The 21748-nt window shown below is 34.9% G+C and overlaps 2 protein-coding genes across 5 annotated transcripts; one reads left to right on the top strand and one right to left on the bottom strand.

Annotated features, from left to right (window-relative positions):
• Nucleotides 1–257: 257 nt before the first annotated feature.
• On the bottom strand, nt 258–10362 carry LOC106165159 (uncharacterized). 3 transcript variants are annotated; one of them, XM_087007184.1, is made up of 15 exons: nt 10219–10362; nt 8842–8958; nt 8562–8634; nt 8297–8401; nt 8035–8118; nt 3936–4031; nt 3715–3798; nt 3306–3423; nt 2823–3001; nt 2515–2644; nt 2170–2345; nt 1788–1920; nt 1381–1553; nt 961–1047; nt 258–711 (listed from the first exon to the last, which is right to left on the bottom strand). In XM_087007184.1, the coding sequence occupies exons 1-15, from the start codon at nt 10249–10251 to the stop codon at nt 623–625; spliced, it is 1677 nt and encodes a 558-aa protein (XP_086863310.1). In that variant the 5' UTR covers nt 10252–10362; the 3' UTR covers nt 258–622. The 3 variants fall into 3 exon arrangements, with proteins under 3 accessions (XP_086863310.1, XP_013398714.3, XP_086863311.1); XM_013543260.3 differs by having other exon boundaries at nt 3715–3801; XM_087007185.1 differs by lacking the exon at nt 10219–10362 and adding an exon at nt 9202–10169 and having other exon boundaries at nt 3715–3801.
• Nucleotides 10363–10530: 168 nt separating this feature from the next.
• LOC106164880 (uncharacterized) lies at nt 10531–21677 on the top strand. Of its 2 annotated transcripts, XM_087007186.1 has the most exons (11): nt 10531–10711; nt 11770–11979; nt 12277–12330; nt 12686–12917; nt 15231–15329; nt 15993–16034; nt 18092–18227; nt 18619–18767; nt 19376–19520; nt 19735–19880; nt 20076–21677. In XM_087007186.1, the coding sequence occupies exons 1-11, from the start codon at nt 10679–10681 to the stop codon at nt 20336–20338; spliced, it is 1509 nt and encodes a 502-aa protein (XP_086863312.1). In that variant the 5' UTR covers nt 10531–10678; the 3' UTR covers nt 20339–21677. The 2 variants fall into 2 exon arrangements, with proteins under 2 accessions (XP_086863312.1, XP_086863313.1); XM_087007187.1 differs by lacking the exon at nt 15993–16034.
• The last annotated feature ends 71 nt before the right edge of the window (nt 21678–21748 follow it).

The following is a 21748-nucleotide window of genomic DNA, read 5'->3' on the forward strand; positions in this document are numbered from 1 at the left end:
CTCCGTTCTAGCCATTTTGATGGTATGTCACAAATCTTTTAAAACACTCCAATGCCACCCCTTTATTTTTTCAGCGGGCACATGCCAGCCCCGAAGGTTCGGACGTACCCTCTTCTCCTGCCCCAAATCGGCCAACTGATTTAAACGAAACAAAATCAAGTCTTTCCAGCTTCGACCATTAAAAAATTGCCCTCAGCTACCGTTTTGTATTAGTCAAACGAAGCCATCAGTTCCATGTGTAAATTTTAACAATGCAATTGTTTTTAATATTTATTTTTTCTTATCATCGAAAAAATAATAATGGTAAATTTTTATGTTAATTTTCATACCATTTTCACTATTTACAAAAAAAAAATGATGCACTGTTGCATCAACAAAGACAATATAGACAAAATATAGACATTACATTGATGAAATGTAAATGTTGAAATTGACCAGTCATAACATAAAATATTACATTCAGCATGATGTACAAACGTCATGAATACCGTTTTGGTTGTTAGTCACACTAGGACCAACGTCTTCCGTCATTTGACCAGATTGATTCCTAGTGTATATAACTTGTAAAAAATGTGTCAAAGAAAAAGAAGTTTGTATATTGTCAATTCCATATATCAATGGCTTAATCGTCATCATCAAACTTCTTTTTGGATCCTTGAAATTCTTGAATAGATCCCTTTTTCTGTGCCATGGCTCCTCTCGGTGGTCCACCTATAAAAACAGTACAATAAGTTTAGCATCTTAAACAAATCCAATTCAATCACCCTCTTTCACCAAATGCCTTAATCATTGTAGATGTTATAATCATATTTGCAAGAATCAAATTTTGGTTTTAGAAAAAAATTCTTCTAAGAATTTATCTTTAAGATTGTCATGTTCATTGAAAAAATGCTAGTGTAACAAAAAAAAAAAACAAAACAAAAAAAAAAAAAAAACAGGATGTATGCATAGTTCACTAACCTCTTCCCCTTCCACCTCCTCTGCCGCCCCCACGGTCAAACCTGCCTCCCCCACGGCCGCCTCCTCTTCCCCCAAAACCACCACGACCTGAAATCACAAGTATCACACCTAATCAATTTCAATCTTATTAAATTATTCCCCTAAATATAAACTCAGACACTACCAAATTATTTCACAGCAAATGTAGCTTTTTAATATGTGACCAATCAGAAGAAGGTTAGCGTTGGAACAAAAGTTTTCTTCAGCGCTTAAAGCTCAAAGAGAGCTGGGAGTGTCATCATAAAGATCACAAAAAATTACTTACAAACTCATTCTGAAAGTTCCTAATAAACAGGTATTTGATATATTTAGAAAACTGAACTTTCTGTATTTTTGTACGTTTGAAACCATTTCAACCTATGGCATACAATGCACAAGTACCTCCGCCTCTTCCTCCACCTCTTCCTCCACGGAAACCTCCTCTTCCACCTCCCCCTGATCCTCTATCTTCTGCAAAGTCCAACTTGACTGCTCTCCCATCTATCTCCTGGTTGTTCATGGTTTCATAAGCACTCTTAGCCTCATCAGGGCTGCTGAACTCCAGAAAGGCAATCCTACAATATAATTGTTACCAAGATTATGAATAAGGTCATTTAAAGGAAATGTTCATGACCAATTTTTGTATAAAGAACGAAAATAAATCCTCTGTACATGACATCTTAAAAAATCTTCATATATTATATAAAATACAAAATACTATTCATTAAGGAATATTTGTCCACAGCATTTGTCCAAGGAGAGAAATAACGTTACTATCACACTGATATGAGATCAAAACTGATAATTACCCTCTTGGCTTTCCTGTGTCTCTGTCTGTAAGCACTCTGACATCACTAACATTTTCAAAGTGTTCCCTCAGTCCATCTTGAGTTGTGCTGTAGGACAGGTTTTTTATAATCAACACCTTGGTACTTCCTGGTTCTGCAAATAAATACAGTTTCTTCTTGTTACAAAAGCCCTTCTCAGTATTATTCCTGTCACCACATGATAATTTACAGCAACTGTATTAAATAGTTGTCATCAGCTGTATTACAAAATCTCAATTTACAAAATCTCGCATTTATGAAAAACTCAGTATATTGTATGTGGATCGTATTCCTTGGGAATCTACTAGCTATCATTTTGTGAAGTATGAAATGAAGTTAAGTCAACCAGAAGTTTGTCCCTCACCTACGGACTGCCTACGGTTTCCTTGTGGGCTATCAAAGCCACCTTTCTTTGGTGTAAACTTGCTTTTCTGACCCACATAGTCCATCATGATTGCCCTGCCATCTATCTCTGTGCCCTGCATTTCCTTCAGAACAGACTCTGCCTTGTCTTCACTTTCAAACTGGACAAATGCAAAACTGTAATACATAAAAATAAACCATTTTCAATGTTTTAAGTACATTTCACACATCACCAATGACTGATAAGGTCGCATAAAACAGATCCTAAAACTATTTATTTAAAGTGATATTAACATGCAATATTACTCTATTTCTGAAAACCTGCAACTTCAAGACTATTTCCTACCCTTTTGGCCTTCCTTCTTCATTCATGGGGATCCTGACATCCACGCAGTCTGGGAAGTATTCCTGGAGACCCTCCGATGTGGTACTCCATGACAAGTTCTTTACAAACAATGTGCATTTGTCTTCTTCTTCTACAAATTAATAATTTAAAACTGGTAAAGTTTAGAAACAAGTATGAATTGTTATATAAAATTCCCAAATCATGGTCACTCTGAAATTTACTTTGCTTTATAAAAAAAAATAACATGCATCACTATTAGAAAGTGACTACTACTGAAGATAGTTACATTCAAAATGTTAAAGTCATACCTTTTCCTTCTCTTCCCTGCTGCTTCTTCTGCATCTTTTCTCTTCCACTTCCAAACTCTTTTTTAGGAGTCTTGGCAGCAGCTTGTTCTACTTTGATGGCATTACCATTAAGCTCTGAGCCATTTAATTCCAAAGCTTTCTCTAAATCTTCCACATTTTCTAGATCTACATAACCAAACCTAAAAATATGAAAGAAAAAAAATTATGTTTTTAAGTGCGTGACAATCAAGTTGTAGTCTACAGGAACTGTCAAGAGCTGTGCTGACCACTTTACAAAATTTGATGAATGTTAAACATGATTTTTTCTATTTGAACAGTGATCACTCAGGATTAAATTGCGTTGGAACAAAGTTTCTTCACAGTCATTTGCTCAAAGCGAGCTGGGTGAGTATCATCATTGCAATCACATAAACAAAACAAGGTTACATTCAATTGCTCCAATGACATTAACATCAACCTTAATTTTTAGAAGCTCTTGTTTACTTTTTTTTGTCCATCTTTCTGACTTCTGAAACCTTAATTCCACTCTTCTTGAAGAACTTCTTCAACTGTTTCTCTTCTGTATCATTTGTCAGGTTTCCACAGAATAAGGTGATTTTCTCTGAAAACAGTCAATGTTCTGATCTTTTTAATATGCATCTCAATATCAGACACTTCATTAGCTGCTCATCCCTCTACTCCACTGTTGCCAGGGCAATTTGCTTAATCTAATAGTCTGGAATATTCCCAAAGTTATTTCAGGACTATTAAAAATAAACGTATATATTACAAACTTTGTTACTTTACCTAATACAACAAGTCTACTGGGTAATAATTGTTTACAAAGTCCATCATGTTCACTCTATAGACTGATTTTTTTTTATTCCTGTATCACTTTATCATCTTCTATTACCTTCATCCACTTTGGCTTTTTTTGTAACTGTTTCTTCCTCTGTATCTGCTTTTCTTTTCTGATTATTTTTGGCAGGCTTTTCTTCTTCTGTAATCAAGCCAAAAATTTTTATAAGACATATCTTAAATACTTTCATGCAAATTCAGAGACATTCTCTAAGAGTAAATCATTTTGCAATTACTATATTTAAGATATGGATTTCTTTGTAAAATATTACATACCTTCATCGTCTTCTTCTTCTTCATCATCATCATCGTCGTCATCATCTTCATCAGAACTTTCTTCTTTTGCAGCTTGTTTGGGAGCTACAGGTTTTGCTTAAAGGACAAAAGAAAATGCAATGAAAACTAGAGGATCAGAGAGGCGATACCGCCTCCGAATATTGTACCACCAGCTGGAGCAAGCGCATTCGTATAGACCCCCACATACACAAAATAAGGGGTGCAGCCACCAGTCTTGTGCTTGACAAGCTGTAAAAATGCAATCAACAAGAATTTTCAAAATATGCAAAAAATATATATAACTAAAAATGGTGCAATCAAAGTTAAGTTCATTGTAAGGTAGGTCAAAGGTCAATTTCAAGGTCACAGTAAATTGCCAGTATATGACTTCCTATCCAACTTCAATAGTAACTATGGACCTATCTCTGCCAGTTTTGGAGATAAAAGGGAAGCAAAATTTGCAAAGTTCAGTTCATGGTGAAAAGTAGGTCAAAGGTCAATTTCAAGGTCACAGTAAGATTGCCAGTATATGACTTCCTATTCAACTTCAATAGTAACTATGGACCTATCTCTGCCAGTTTTGGAGATAAAAGGGAAGCAAAATTTGCAAAGTTCAGTTCATGGTGAAAAGTAGGTCAAAGGTCAATTTCAAGGTCACATTTAGATTGCCAGTATATGACTTCCTATTCAACTTCAATAGTAACTATGGACCTATCTCTGCCAGTTTTGGAGATAAAAGGGAAGCAAAATTTGCAAAGTTCAGTTCATGGTGAAAAGAAGGTCAAAGGTCAATTTCAAGGTCACAGTAAAATTGCCAGTATATGACTTCCTATGCAAGTTCAATAGTAACTATGGACCTATCTCTGCCAGTTTTGGAGATAAAAGGGAAGCAAATTTTGCAAAGTTCAGTTCAAGGTGAAAAGTAGGTCAAAGGTCAATTTCAAGGTCACAGTAAAATTGCCAGTATATGACTTCCTATTCAAGTTCAATAGTAACTATGGACCTATCTCTGCCAGTTTTGGAGATAAAAGGGAAGCAAAATTTGCAAAGTTCAGTTCATGGTGATAAGTAGGTCAAAGGTCAATTTCAAGGTCACAGTAAGATTGCCAGTATATGACTTCCTATTCAACTTCAATAGTAACTATGGACCTATCTCTGCCAGTTTTGGAGATAAAAGGGAAGCAAAATTTGCAAAGTTCAGTTCATGGTGAAAAGTAGGTCAAAGGTCAATTTCAAGGTCACATTTAGATTGCCAGTATATGACTTCCTATTCAACTTCAATAGTAACTATGGACCTATCTCTGCCAGTTTTGGAGATAAAAGGGAAGCAAAATTTGCAAAGTTCAGTTCATGGTGAAAAGAAGGTCAAAGGTCAATTTCAAGGTCACAGTAAAATTGCCAGTATATGACTTCCTATGCAAGTTCAATAGTAACTATGGACCTATCTCTGCCAGTTTTGGAGATAAAAGGGAAGCAAATTTTGCAAAGTTCAGTTCAAGGTGAAAAGTAGGTCAAAGGTCAATTTCAAGGTCACAGTAAAATTGCCAGTATATGACTTCCTATTCAAGTTCAATAGTAACTATGGACCTATCTCTGCCAGTTTTGGAGATAAAAGGGAAGCAAAATTTGCAAAGTTCAGTTCATGGTGAAAAGTAGGTCAAAGGTCAATTTCAAGGTCACAGTAAGATTGCCAGTATATGACTTCCTATTCAACTTCAATAGTAACTATGGACCTATCTCTGCCAGTTTTGGAGATAAAAGGGAAGCAAAATTTGCAAAGTTCAGTTCATGGTGAAAAGTAGGTCAAAGGTCAATGTCAAGGTCACAGTAAGATTGCCAGTATATGACTTCCTATTCAACTTCAATAGTAACTATGGACCTATCTCTGCCAGTTTTGGAGATATAAGGGACTAAATGTTATAATTTTGGAGTTACCATAATGTGCCATAAATTTCCTACAGAAAAAATTAATTAAAATAAAGAAAAGGTCATTTTGGTCAAAGTTCTTGAAATGGGAGGTTCTCTGAAGTTGCAGAAGTTTAAATTTGATAAAATAATGTCATTTTTGACCACAAGTTGTCTGCTTTGCCAAGCATTATGTTTTATTTTTCCGGAGTTCAAAATTTATTATCCATTACCGTACTGCACATTTTTACGGAAGCCGACTGGTGCCATATGTTGAAAAAAAAAATTATCTCGAAATTTCGAGATAGCATTTTTTTTGTTCAAATTTCAAAATACTATCTCGAAATTTCGAGATAAATTTTTTTGCTCAAATATCAAAATGCTATCTCGAAATTTCGAGATAATTTTTTTTTTGTTCAAATTTCAAAATGCTATCTCGAAATTTCGAGATAAAAATTTTTTTTGTTCAAATTTCAAAATAGTATCTCGAAATTTCGAGATAATTTTTTTTTCTACATATGGCACCAGTCGGCTTCCGTACATTTTCCTTTCACCACCAATATGTACTTTCTGATACAGCGTAACTCGAAAACCGTATGGAATACAAAAAAACCGAGACCACCTCCAGTGTTGGGCTTTACATGCTCTACAAAATGCAAAAAAGAATGGGTCTCTAGCATTAACGGTTCCCGAATTAGAGACAGTTTTCAGTTTCGGTATCTTATGGCCGCTACTCCTGTGAAAATGCACCGATTGACCCCAAATTCACGGAGATGAAAGATGACCTGAAGGGTAACACTTTCCAATAATATTATTGGTTAAGTCTGTGTGGCGTCTGAATAACAGGGCAAAAAAATTTTTTTTCGTAAAAAATTTCATTTTTTTGAAAATTTTGACCCATTTGACCTTGAAGTAAAGGTCAAAGGTCAAATCCGAGGGTATATTTGAAATCTACACATATGACTTTTGGAAAGCCGTCTATAGAAATTTTTCCCGTAACTCCTTCTGTAGGGTAGATAATTAGCATTTAATTTTGCCATTTTTAGACAAGGGTGCATTGCAATGAGTGCCACACCCAGACCCCAATACCGACAAAGCCCAAATTTTACGTGGAACGAGTTGAGATTATAGGTGACCTAAATCCATGAGATGGGTACGGGGGCCCTTACCGTCTAGGAGGAGAAGCGGTAACGGTAACATGGCGGCGGAGCCGGCGGAACGGACCGGACGGGACCGAAACCATGTGTACCGCCAGCGCTAACGCTGGTGGTAAATTTTTTTGTTCAAATTTCAAAATAGTATCTCGAAATTTCGAGATAATTTTTTTTTTCTACATATGGCACCAGTGGGCTTCCGTACATTTTCCTTTCACCACCAATATGTACTTTTTGATACAGCGTAACTCGAAAACCGTATGGAATACAAAAAAAACGAGACCACCTCCAGTGTTGGGCTTTACATGCTCTACAAAATGCAAAAAAGAATGGGTCTCTAGCATTAACGGTTCCCGAATTAGAGACAGTTTTCAGTTTCGGTATCTTATGGCCGCTACTCCTGTGAAAATGCACCGATTGACCCCAAATTCACGGAGATGAAAGATGACCTGAAGGGTAACACTTTCCAATAATATTATTGGTTAAGTCTGTGTGGTGTCTGAATAACAGGGCAAAAAATTTTTTTTTCGTAAAAAATTTCATTTTTTTGAAAATTTTGGCCCATTTGACCTTGAAGTAAAGGTCAAAGGTCAAATCCGAGGGTATAATTGAAATCTACACATATGACTTTTGGAAAGCCGTCTGTAGAAATTTTTCCCGTAACTCCTTCCGTAGGGTAGATAATTAGCATTTAATTTTGCCATTTTTGGACAAGGGTGCATTGCAATGAGTGCCACACCCAGACCCCAATACCGACAAAGCCCAAATTTTACGTGGAACGAGTTGAGATTATAGGTGACCTAAATCCATGAGATGGGTATGGGGGGCCTTACCGTCTAGGAGGAGAAGCGGTAACGGTAGCCGTCCGGCGGAGCCGGCGGAACGATCTGGACGAGACCGAAACCATGTGTACCGCCAGCGCTAACGCTGGTGGTACAATAAGTTTTTTAATATATTCATGCAAAAGGAGATGCAAAAACTACACCTTGCCTTTAAGAACAAAATTAGGGGAAATCCAAAATAGCTAAATCTGAACTTACTTTCCTCCTCCTCTTCTTCTTCTGAAGAGTCTTCTTCACTGGAGCTTTCTTTGGCAGCTGGTGTTGCCTTTTTGGCAGGAGCAGCTAATTCAAAATGGAAAACAATCTGGATGAATAACTAGTAACCTTTTGGTGTAGGCTGTCACATAAACAGCTCCATGAAATGTGATATTATATCTGATAAACAGATTTTGTAATGTAGCTTCTACTTGTGAACACAAGGCATCACATGTTAAAATAAATGCCATTAGATTGTAATCACCTTTTTCTTCCTCTTCCTCTGATGAAGAGTCATCATCATCATCATCTTCCTCCATCTTCTGTTGGGTTGTTTTGCCATTTGCTTTGACAGGAACAGTTTCCTCTTCTGAAATGGATATAAACACATTTTAACATCATCATAAAAACTGCCATTTTCCCCAAATCAAAATGAAATGAACATTTAAAGTTGACAAAATGCTTTTTTTGCTTGAATATTTAGTATTTTGATGTAGGTTTTTATGTTATGCTGTCAAGAATAATTCTACCTTCATCACTACTTTCTTCACTAGATTCTTCTGCTTCATTGCCATTCTTCATAGGTGTAGCTTTCTTTGTAGGCTAAATAAATACAAATATTTTAAAACAAGTTACAAATTTTAAATTTCTGTACACTTCTGAAAAATAATCTTTTAAGAATTTAAACGTGGACGTTAAAAAAATGCTTATAATCAATTAAAGCAATTAGAAATGCAGTGTCTTATCCATTTTAATACTTAACTAAGCCCTAAGTAATCTAAGTGCATGTACAGCAAACAATTTTTCAACCTTTGCCACTTCAACTTCCATTGCCTCCTCTTCACTGCTGTCAGAATCATCTGATGATTCACTTTCTTGAGGTGGTGGTGGTGGTTTCACCTTTTTAACTTTCTTTGAAAGGACTTTCTGGAAATATTTAAAAACAAGTTGCTTTAGAGGCAATATTAAGATAACGATATATTGAGTATGTCTGTGTGTTAAAACATCCATGCCCAGGTGTCTCGATACTACACAATACATACTTTCAAACCTATAAAGAATGAATTAATTAATATATGGCATTATGTAATTACAGATACGTGTCGGACAGGTCAATAAAAGAGAACATCAAACAGTTTTCAACAAACATTAATCTATATAATAACTTACACTTGTGATGAAATACGTTTCCATGTATGGCCAGTCTGTCGTGCATCATGGTATAAATGGCTCCACAACCATTAACCAGTGCAGAGAAAAAAGTCCATTCATTGATTTCATCACACTACAGGTGGCGCCAGGATCACATGTGAACACCCAATCATGATTCGCATATTGCTCTGGCGCCAGAGCTGACAAACCTTACGATCCCTGCAACCTGCCAGGGAATTACATTTCACCCTGCAGCCAGCCAGGGTTATTATATACCTTTCAACATAACTACATCATCACCTTGCTACCTGCCAAGGTTACCCTTGCTTGCATACCCTGCATATTGGTCAGGGCTGTATATAACTGAATACCCTGCAACCCGCCAGGGTAAATTGGTATTTTAACCCTGCAACCTGCCAGGATTAAATGGTATTCAAACCCTGCAACCTGCCAGGATTAAATGGTATTTAAACCCTGCAACCCGCCAGGGTTAAATTATATTTTAACCCTGCAACCTGCCAGGGTTACATACATACATTGCTTTTCTTTTGAATATGTCAGTCGTACATGAGAGACATATGTTCTGCTCCAACTGAAATCAAAATAAGTCAAAGTGGATTTAAAGCTATGTACTTTTATGGATCTGTGTTTGAGTTTTTATTACACAATAGCCCCTTTGACATTATAACATCAGATATCATACATAAATATGAATCATATATTAAGACTGTAAATCAAGTAATGCTAAAGCTATTTAATTTTTTAAATAGCAAAACATCTCTATAACTACACCAAAGTACAGATTAATTTTAAGCCAACTATCTTTTAACTGCCAAGTTACCAAGAATGAATTCCTTCGACCTTCAATTATTATTTAGTATGTTTTGAAAATCGTAAATGCTATATCTCAGCAATATTTCTATTTCCCTACCACGTGCTACAACTGAACCACGTGTTCATTACACCAGTATATAAATTTCGTGTAATGAGGAAAAAACACATGTACACATTAACAATTGTTGATTAATTTCTTACCGCTTCTTTTGCTGCTGCTTTACTCTTTCCCATGGTTTCTTTGAACTGGTTTACAAATCAACTTTTAACCAAGTATTTCGCCTTACTTATCACCTCCTGCCTGGCCTCGTGTCTTATCTTTGAGATGTGGTACAATGTCGCGTACTGAATAGTTTCGAAGTAAAAAGAAATATGTTTTCTTTAAATCAGAAATAATAATGAAATAATACTGCATGTAAATTAAATTGATAATTAAAATAAAGTGTTTTTGGTTAAATTCAAGTTACCTTTATGAATAAAGTACATGCACTTATTTGTAAAACTATACATCATCTTACTAATAGCTTTTAAAATCCATTCGGACCTCTCCGGTCTTTTTCGTGTCCAGCATAACACGAGGAACTGGAACACACGTGCGACCAAATCGTACGCATTGTATTTAATGCCGTGGCGCTTCTTTTCATCGCAGTAAAATCTAAATATGACCAAGAATAAGGAAATTGCAAGAAAAGCGGTATGGAGTTTATTTTTCTGATTAGAAGAACATGTAAAACAATATATTCTTGAGAAAAATTATTCATTTTCTTGTATTTAGATTTTACAAGTACATGTACTAGTACTTACTGTACTACTGCATGGGTAGTAAGTAGTATTGCCACAAGTTCATTTACGTAGACCTACTGTTTTTAGTTTTTAAAACTAATGAAAAAAATTCAGAAATGTGCACCTTAGCAAAGACAAGTAGTAGATGCAATACTAGATATTTCTACTAGTAGTGGTGTACATGTACCAGTATGATGTACCATTACTGCTTTAGCCAGTGAAGGCACAGGAACCAAGGAGGCTTATCTCTCAGTTGTTTTTCACACACGTCTGTCATGATAAGGGGGTAAGGAAACCTTACCTCTGTTTTCGGCCTAACATTATAAGTACTTACCGAAGGTAAGGCCTCCTCCTGCCCTATATTTCAGACACTCAAGGCTATGAATATATCTAGAATCTGGCAAAACTATTTGTCCACCATCACTCAATTGCAGTATGTCATTTGCATTCAAAGTGCTTTCTATAGGCTCGTGCACCAGTTTGATGACTTTTATGTCCTTTTACTCCAGCTGTCTTGGATGAATGAAATCTCCAGACACCAGCCCCGTGCATAACTTACAAACTCAATTTGGTGGGGGATTTCGACCGCTGATTTTTTCCCCAGTCAGGACCTCCCTGACCCCCCTTCGATTTCTGGCCCCTCTTGAAATTAGAATTTTGAATATCTGAATCATAGTTTTAAACTGTACCAAATGGCACTGTTTGCCCTCTAAAATACCAATTTTTTCGGGGCCCTTCGGATCCCACAAACCCCACGCCTAGTATTGGTGGGAGGTCGGCTTCGCATCCACGGATCCGCCCCTGTAAGTGATGACACATTCTAGTGAAGTCTCAAGAGTTTATAAAATTGGGTTGAATGATGCCTTACCTGCAAAGAATGTAAAGCCTAAAACTGAAACGCCCCCTTCCCCCTGATGCTTACATTTTATTTCATGCCAGTGAGGTCATGCATGCCTGAAATTTTTTCAGAAGAAGCCTGTTTTCAGTACACCACAACCTAAGAAAGTGAACAAACCCAATACAGCCAAGAATATACCTAAGTCTGCTCCACCTAAGAAAAACCAGCAAAGTCCTCAAAATGTGAGAAAGAAGGGCAAGGAAGCACCCAAGATAATACCAATCAAATTTGAGCAGGAATCTGAGGAAGAATCCGAAGAAGAAAGTTTGAGTGATGAAGAGGTTAAGACTTCACTGTAACTTCATTTGAACTCTGCAGTATCAGTTTGCTGCTCTCTATGTCCCTGAGTATCATTCCAACTGAATGGATAGATGTATAGGAGGGGCCTTAATCTGATAGATAACATGAACATGATGGTTTTGTTTTCGTCTTGATTTTACTGTCAAGAGAAAGTTTCTTGTTATTTAAGACAATTTACTTTCACTTCTTGTAATAAGATTATAATTGTAGAGTCCCAGTCAAAGTAATCCATTGCAACCATTGACCACAGTATTACCTCAGTTCTGTGTTTCTTACAGTTGACAAATGTATTAGAGAAAAAATTAAATAAGAAAATGAAGAATGATAAAAAGGTAAGTTAAAGAAAACTTTTTAACAAAACTTCAGGTTTTATGTCCCGTGATGTTCATTATGATATTTTGCTGTATGATAGTGTTGCTATGTTTGAAGTTTATTTGGCAGATATACCAGATGGTGTTATTTCCCTATTGAAATTTTAATAAATGATAAAGTTGACTTTTATAGTAGACAAAGGGATTTGAAATGGTTTGTATGTTAAAATTAAACCCCTTGAGACTGCAAAACTATGAAAGAGGGGATGAGTCAGTCTCTATGAGAGGAATTTATTATATATTTACAATATACTACCATTTGTAAGGATTTTATATTATACAGATATGAGAATAAAATATGGGTTTTTATATCTAGGGTCTAAATCATGAAGAAGAATCAGATGATGATGATGTTGAAGATGATGATATGGACTCTGAGGACATAGAGGAAGAAAGTGATGATGAAGATGATGATGATGAAGATGATGATGATGATGATGATGATGAAGATGATGAAGAAGAGGAACATGGTGATGATGAAGAAGATGATGATGAGGAAAATGAAGGTGAAGAAGATGAGGAGGAAGAGGAGGATAGTGAAGAAGAAGGCATGTATATTTCAACTGTTTTGTAGAGATAAAGATAACATACTGGTAAAAAAATCCATTCTGTATGTTTAGTGCTTATGAATTGAAATGTCATTAGATTTGTCTAAATTTGCTAATGTTACACAAGGTTATAATGTACTTATGTATTGATGTTAACAAGTGAGTGATCAATGTGTGTGTGTGTGTGTGTGTGTGTGTGTGTGTGTGTGTGTGAAAGTAGTGTTTCAGTGAAGTGATTTTTGCATTTTGTGCTTATAAATATTTTGTTTGTTTGTTAATTTCTTAAGTCAAATAAAACTTTTTGAAAAAAATTATTTTGACTGATCACCAAGTTTGGCTCAGGTATCGTAGCACATCCTAAACTATTGACTGAGTTGTTTTGAGTCTGTTTTAAACTGTCTAAATTTTGGTGTTTCAAATTAACTAAAATAGAAAGCAAAAGTAAATAGCATCTACTAGATTGGTAATCTATTTCAGCTGAACTGGTTTATCACCCACTGATCTTTTTATGTACAGACACAGATGTGTCTGTACATATTGCCATCACCTGCGTCTGTCGTCGCCGTCGTCGCCGTCGCCGATGCCGATGCCGGCGCCGTGCACTTTCCTTGTTAACACGATAAGTGGAGGGCAGTTTTACTTTTTGGCTTTATATTTACAGAGCTAATGAGTATTCATAAAACGCAGGTCAAGTTCGAAAATCAGCATGATCAGGCCATTATTGTAGAAGTTATGCTGTTTTTTCACTTTTCAGCATATATGCAACCCTGTTAACACATTTTAAGGAAAACCGATAGGCCTGTTGTCATGAAACTCACAGGAGTAATCAATCTTACTAAAATGCAGGTCAAGTTCGAAAATTGGCATGATCGGGCCACTATTTTAGTAGTTATGCTGTTTTTTCACATTTTAGCATATATGCAACACTGTAAACACAATATAAGAAAAACAGATAGACCAATTGTCATTAAACTCACAGGAGTGGTCAATCTTACTTAAATGCAGGTTGAGTTTGAAAATTAGTATAATCGGGCCATTGTTTTAGAAGTCATGCTGTTTTTTCACATTTCCTCAAATTCAATTCTTAGGCATGTTAACAGTCTTATTATTTCATTAATAAGACACATAAAAGTGTTTGTTTGACATTTCCTGCATCTTTACAACATTGTTAGTTGATTATGTAGAAATAATGTTTAACTTGTTATCGTGTATTGTGTAATAAAGTGTCAAAAATGGAAATAAACTCATATCAGTCAAATTCAATCATTTACTATGTTCAGAATGTCAGAATGGAGGAAATTGGACATTTGACACAGTTCTATTGATAATTGTCCCATCTCATCAATTTTCTTAGTTGATCATATAAAAATGGCAGTAAACTGTTTATTTCATCTTATATTAAAAAAGTGTTAAAAATGGAAATAAACCCATTTCAGCACAGTGCTGTCTAGTTTACATTTTGGCATATTCAAGGTGTCACTTTGAAGTTCCATGGGCATGAAGACCTTTGCTAGTCACATTTTCTGAATATACATGATATTATTAAAAATTGATGATCATTATGCTGTTAAACATTATGTAATATTGCATCAAAATTTGAAAATAAACCTATTTTGGGCACTGCTCCCATGATGACCATTTAAGGAAAACCATGTCATTTACTGTTCTCAAACTTACAGAAAGAAACATGGGACTTAAATACAGCTTCAGTAGGCAATGCAGTCTGTTTGGTAATTCTTTCTGCCGGTTAAACAGTTTTTTTGTGAAAGTTTAATTTTTCACATATTGGCATTTTCAAGGTGTGACTTTGAAGTTCCACGGGCTTGAAGACCCATGCTAGACATATTTTCTGAAAATCCATGATACCTTTATTTTATTATTAAAAATTGATTGTCATTATGCTGTTAACCATTATGTAATATTGCATCAGAATAGAAGAACACACAATTTTGGGTGCTGCTGCCATGAAAACCATTATGGGAAAACCATGTTACTTATGATTTTCAAACTTTCAAAAAAGAAATACAGGACTAAAATGCAGCCTGAGTTGGAAAAGCAGTCTAATTGACTTCTTTTTCTGGAAGTTATACATTTTCAGAGTGTGAACTTGAACTCCTATGGGGCTGAAGCCTTATGCTTGTTACACATTTTACTTACATTGGAATTACCTGTTAAGCATAATTAAAATTTGATGTTGAATTTGCAGTTTAGCATAATGTACTTTTGCATCAGAATTGACTGTACCCTATTTTGTTTTTTTTTTCTTCTTTTTGTCTGTACATTTGACAGCTTTGCTGCCTTGTTGTAATTTAGAAACCCAACCCCAGATTCAGAGCAAGAAAAATAAACCACAAACTGAAAAGGTCAGCATAAATGAAAAGAAAGCACAGAAGAGAACGGCAGTTGAGTCAGGTACTTATAAATCTTTGCTTTTACAAGGTAGGATAACTACACATTTCATGTAAATCTTTAACCTGATTATATTTTAGTTACTTTTCTTTGCAATGCTTTGTCCAAAGGAGGTGGCTGATGATATTTGATGTTTTGCTTTTGTATGATGCACCTTGAAATTAGTTGCCACATTTCCTTGTGTAATGAATTTGTTTTATAGAGAAACTTTGCCAGGATAATAAGATATATCGCTCTTACTATTTAACTACAAACTCAAGCATATCTGTACAAATAGCCACACCTGCATCTGTCAGCATTGTGGCCATATACTTTTCTCTGTTAAAAAATTAATGGAACAATGAGTGAATTTTTATCCTCAAATTTACTCTTGGTGCTAATATACTACAGGTTAATTCCATTGAAATTGCACTGGGAAATACAGCTGCCACAAAAAAAAAAACATGATGTAGTTTTATTAATTTTTTTTACACATGCATTGAAAGTGTAGCAGTAGTAGTGTAGCCCTAGCAATATCATTTAGATATATTTCACTAGCATATGTAAACAATGTTTAAAATAAATTATAGCTGTTATCCACTAAAAAAAGTAATGCATCCTGTCAATGGCTGTTTAAGTATTCCTATATCCTGGTCATAAAATTTCAATTGTTCTTATAAATTTTAGTGGCAGATGTTAAAAAATTGGCAGGCGATGAAGAAAGATTACGTAAGTGGGTACTTACTATCGATTTAATATTAAACATATTGTTTTAAGGGTTTAGGTCAATACCATTTGTAAACAGCAATGTTTTTAGCAATATTTTACAAAAGCAGTATGTGATGTTACAACAAATTCAACCCAGTTCTCGGTATGTTTAAGGTAGATTGGTTGTTACGTAATTTGACGATTTGCGCAATTTCAGCGCATCGTCAATCGTCTCTAACGACACTTCAGTCTGTTTTATCAATTTGAGGAAATAAAACAATTATCTATAAGATAAACACACATTATCAACCTGTCTGTAACTCTGTATGATCGATACAGATTTTCGTCGGAATAGCTCCTTTTCCAGTTTGAATTGGCATTAGAAAATGTATGACAGCTAAAGCTCACAAATTATGCACGTAGGTGCTATATCATGTTAAGAATAAGTATTGTAAATTCCAATCAAAGCGGCTGCGTACATTTTGAGGTAGAACACCCTGAATGTGCTGCAAACCGTAGCTTAGATTTCGACGAAAACCGGAAGTGAGTCATAACGCCACTCAAAATTTGGACTGAGAAATATTTCGTAGCTTATACAAATGTTCAGAAAATGGCAATACAGCTTGAAGAAAATTCACTAATCAAAATTGAAACTGCGTTATACTATACAGAAAAATTGTGTACTTCTGACCTTGACTTGTCAGTGTAAACAAAGTGTACTGAACGCACCGCAAGCAAGCATGCACGTGAATGCCGCATTTGATACTTTGTATCAGACGCTTCATTTTACTTGACAACACAGTGTTTACGATGTCACGTTCATGTTATATTCATTAATAAATAGCAACGACAATATACTATTTTCATATGCATGAGTATTTCTCTTATTACTCTCTTCAATAATTTTGTTGTAAAGTTAATGGCTTACACCTTCTCATCAGTATGACAAATCCGAAAATAGCTGAGTATACTCTCTTCAACTGTTAAACATAATGAAAGTTTTAAATGTACTTAGATGTCTCTCCACACACACACACACACACACACACACACACACACACACACACAAAAAAAAAATCATAAGAAATAACGATTTAAAGAAAAACACCCATTTTCCCATTGATTTGAATGGGGACTTCCGACTAGTGCGTCACGTAGGGTGTAACGCACTTCAACTTGGCGTAGTTCTCTTATTTGGTCGGTAACCCCCAACTTTTTTGGCAAAATTAAAATCTACTTGGATGCCTCTTTACGCAAAAAGTTTTTTTTTTTAATTCAAACGTTAGAAAAATCATAAAAAATAACGTTTTGGTGAAAAACACCCATTTTCCCATTGATTTGAATGGGGACTAGTGCGTCACGCAGGGTGTCATGCACTTCAACTTGGCGTAGTTCTCTTATTTGGTCAGTGACCCCCAATTTTCTTGGTAAAATTTAAATGTACTTGGAGGCCTCTTTACATAAAAATTTTTTTTTAAAAATTCGAACGTCAGAAAGTCATAAAAAATAATGCTTTAGTGAAAAAACACCCATTTTCCCATTGATTTGAATGGGGACTAGTGCGATAAGCAGGGTGTATCATACTTGGGGCTAGTTCTCTTATTTGGTCGGTGACCCCCAATTTTTTTTTGCAAATTTTTAATGTACTTGGGTGTCTCTTCAAACAAAAAAAATTTTTTTTAAAATTCGAACGGTGGAACATGTAACGACCGATCTACCTTAAGTGGTATACACACTGGTAGACTATATCAAGATGTTTAGTGCAACTTTCTAAGGGAGTCCCCATTAAAGGCATGTGGCCAATGTCAGTTATTGTTAGTGAAGTGTGTCCAGGTTTGTTATTATCATTGATTCTTATAAAAAATGCCAGATGGGAAGTTGCAGGGTATGCCGGATGGGGAGTTACATAGTGTGAAACCATATCTTGCAAGTTGGGCAATCAAGAATTCATAGTCTTATACAAGTATGAATTAAACTGTTCAACTTTTTAAGATTGTCCATTTGGCTTGAAGTGTTCCATAAAGTAATCCCAACTAATTTAAAAACCTTATTAATAAGGACGTTTTATTGTGTTTTAGGTTTGAGGGACAGGAAAACATTATTTATAAAAGGCTTTCCAGGTGACACCACAGATGATAAATTGAAGGCTTTATCAAAAGATATTTTGGATGTGCGTATGAGAGTAAGGAAGAAAGGCAGTCCTAAATCATTGGCGTAAGACTTTTTTCTTGTTTTGTTTCAAATTAAGAGAGAAATTGTCACATAAACACCCTTCTTATTCAAACATAAAGCATTTTTAGAAAAAATTATATTTAAACTCGATAAAGATTCAGAGGCCACTGACCATGTTTTCTTTTTGAACGGCACTAACTTTGAACCTATCTCTCTGTTCAATAGATAGTTAGGCCAAGCATTAGTGCCAAAGAAAAGTGGAGCAAATGAAACTTGAGATTTATTCTTGAATATTAAGTTTCGTTCTGCTGTACATTTAAGTTTAAAGAAGATAATTTTAAAAGCTATAAATGATATAGTGTTTCCAGTATTTTTTGGCTTTTTTTCTAATAAATGGTAAGTGCATTCTCTACTTCTCCATCTTTTCTTATAGATTTGCATTCCTTGAATTCAAAGATGAAGCAACAGCAGAAAAGAACCACAAACTTTTATCAAGCAAGAAAATTGGGGATAATCAGATACATGTGGATTATGTTGGAGAAAAGAGCAAACTTGGGGCCAACAAGAAAGAAGTGAATGCACGTAAGGAGTTTGAAAGATTTGCAGACATCTCAGGTGGCTCGAAGAAAAAAAAAAAACATTAGTAATTTCAAAGCTCAATAACTTAAGCAGTTTTGAAGGTATTGCAATGAAATTTGGGATATTTTGGGAATTTCAAAATGTTGTTTTAAATAAATGCTGACAATTTCATGACTCCACCTTTCTTAGTTTTGGCCCAACAAAAAAATTAAAATTTTAAGTTAAGGAGTTCCATGTCAGCATTTTTTAAATGTTAGTTTTGGCACACCAAATAATTAAAATCATAAGTAAAAAAGTGCCATGCCATGTGTGCCCAAACTAAGAAGGGCAGAGTCATTTATTTGAACTATCATATTCCTAAAATATTTCAAATTTCATTGCAATATCTTCAAAACTGTTGAAGTTATTAAACTTTAAACTGAAATTAGTACCCTTTACTTATTTACTTATTATTTATTTATTTATTTATTTATTTATTTATTTATTTATTATTATTTTTAGCCACTGGATATGAAATATCCCACTAACTAGCATGAGAAGAAGATTGATAATTTATTTAATTGATCTTCCATTCATGCTCTTCTACATATTTCTCATATATTACATTTCAGAGGACCTAGATCCACTCAAGTTATATGTCACTGGTTTCTCCAATGAACTCTCCAAAGCAGAGTGTACCTCACATCTAAAGAAGCTATTTCCAGCTGCCTCCTCGGTAACAATACCAACCCGTAAACGAGACAATAAGCTCTTGGGGTGAGCACTGATAAACTGACATACATTTTGTTATCATTTTCTTTGATCAAGAAGAGATGAGAAACCAACCATGAAACCTAACTTGGGTTCTAATATCTGTAAATTTTCTTGTAATTGTCAACTGTCTTTTGCATTATTTAAATCAGTTGAAATATTTTAAACATAACCTTGCTTTTCACTGATTGAAACTTTAAATGTGTTTGTTTCTTTGTAGGTATGCATTTATTCATTTTAATATAGAGGCTGATGTGAAAACAGCACATGACACTATGCAAGAGAAAAAGATTTCAGGGAAAAAAATAGTTGTTTTATATGCACGAAAAAGCAAAAAAGAGAATACCAAAAAACAGAAAAAAACAGGTGAGTTCTCAAGAAGCATGCTCTCTGAAAATAAACATGCTTTGGATGCCAGAGCATTCATTTAAAGATAAGATTTAAGATTTAAAATAGATTATAACAGAAAGTGTTTATCCTGATATATCAGAGATTATGATATAGGAATATTTTATTCTCACTTTTAGTACATATTGGAAATTTGTTGTTTGAAAATTTCAGAAAAAGAGCCACCTGCAAAGAAGCAAAAAAAGACAAAGACTGATGATGATGATGATGATGATGATGAAGAAGACGATGATGATGAGGACGATGATGATGTTGATGAAGAAGAGGATGATGATGATGATGAAGAAGAGGATGATGATGATGACAACGATGAAGAAGAAGAGGAGGAGGAGGATGAAAGTGAGGGAGATGGAGATGATGATGAGGAAGATGATGATGATGATGACGACGATGATGATGATGATGATGAAGATTAGTGGCACTGAATGAAAATAAGACCTGTACATAGTTCAACACAACTTTACTGGATGAAATGGCATTAATACATTAGAGTCATCAAAGTTCATAAGATCAAAAACAAACTTGTGTTTTTGTTCTTTATTCATTTATCATCTTAACGGTAGATTGAATACACATTTACTCATTTTTTAGAAATGATGGACATACTTTTAAGTAAGGGATATATTTTATGCATAGCATTTTCATGAATGCAACAGAAGCATTGCTTAACATTTTAGTCACTCGTCAGCGGAAAGTACTTTTAAGTCAGAATAGTTCAATTTTTGCAGCAGTCTATATGCTGTTGGTTCCCAGATTTTACATGTGATTTTATAGTTCACACCAAATAAGGATGTGCAACTCTGTCTTTACTCTGATAAAGGTGACTGAAACGTGTTTGCTGATCAGTTTAATCTCTGTACATTTTCAGAACATCCAATGTTTTTGTAGAGGGGTGTTCTAGTCAAATTATGGACCAACAGTACCATTGGGGGTCCACGGTTGAAAAAAGAGCTTTTGAAAAAGTCACTAGGTGTATTTAAGGTAGATGATGCTTAAATAGAAAATATATCAAACAGATGGAAGTTTCATTAAAGCTCAAGCCAGAAACAAAATAGAATTATGTTACTTAGTTCTTAATTAAGTGCATTTTCTGCACCCTGGAAACTACTGTAAAGTTGTAAAATGTCTGATCACCCAAGTTTTGAATGAGGATTGCTGTTGGAATTGATACTCTTAATTGAAGAACAAGAAGCCCCAGTATATTTTAAGAAAAGAAAGATTTATAGTAACTATTGGTATCCATCTTTTTTTCAGCAGATTGTCAGAAAAAAGTCTGCCTGACTGTCGACTTTTCAAGACATGCTTCACACATTCTAGTTGGTCAGTTTTCTTAACCTGTGTTTCTGTTTCTTTTGGTGTTGGTGGCAATTGTTAGGTTTTATTGAGGTATTGGTGTACACTACTCCAAAAATTTTGAGTCAGCTTTGTGTAGAGTTCTCAAATGAAAAGGCGAAATATACTGATGCTTCATGGAAATCTTTTGGATAAGCCTTTGAATCTGCGCAGTATTGAGATATGAAGTGGATAAAATTGCGAATGCTTTAGTCTTATAACTTGAAAATTTTCCTCTTACATCAAGTTTTACTTTACAAGTGTTATTTCATTGTTTTGGCAGTGGTTTCAACATGGTTCAGTTGAATGTAGAACATCCCTCAAATCGTTTACATAATGATGACTAAAGTAATTTTAGAATTAATCTGGGGTTTTGCCACTGGTTGTTTAGAATGGTCAATTAAATTAATATTCTTCTGCCAATTTGTGTACTAGCTTGTCCTTTCTTGTAATGTGAAATGTACAGATTCCTACCAGAAAACCATCCTTTCCAA

Source organism: Lingula anatina, chromosome 2 (assembly GCF_051362555.1).
Source record: "Lingula anatina isolate TDL-2025a chromosome 2, LinAna3.0, whole genome shotgun sequence".
Lineage (NCBI taxonomy): Eukaryota > Metazoa > Brachiopoda > Lingulata > Lingulida > Lingulidae > Lingula > Lingula anatina.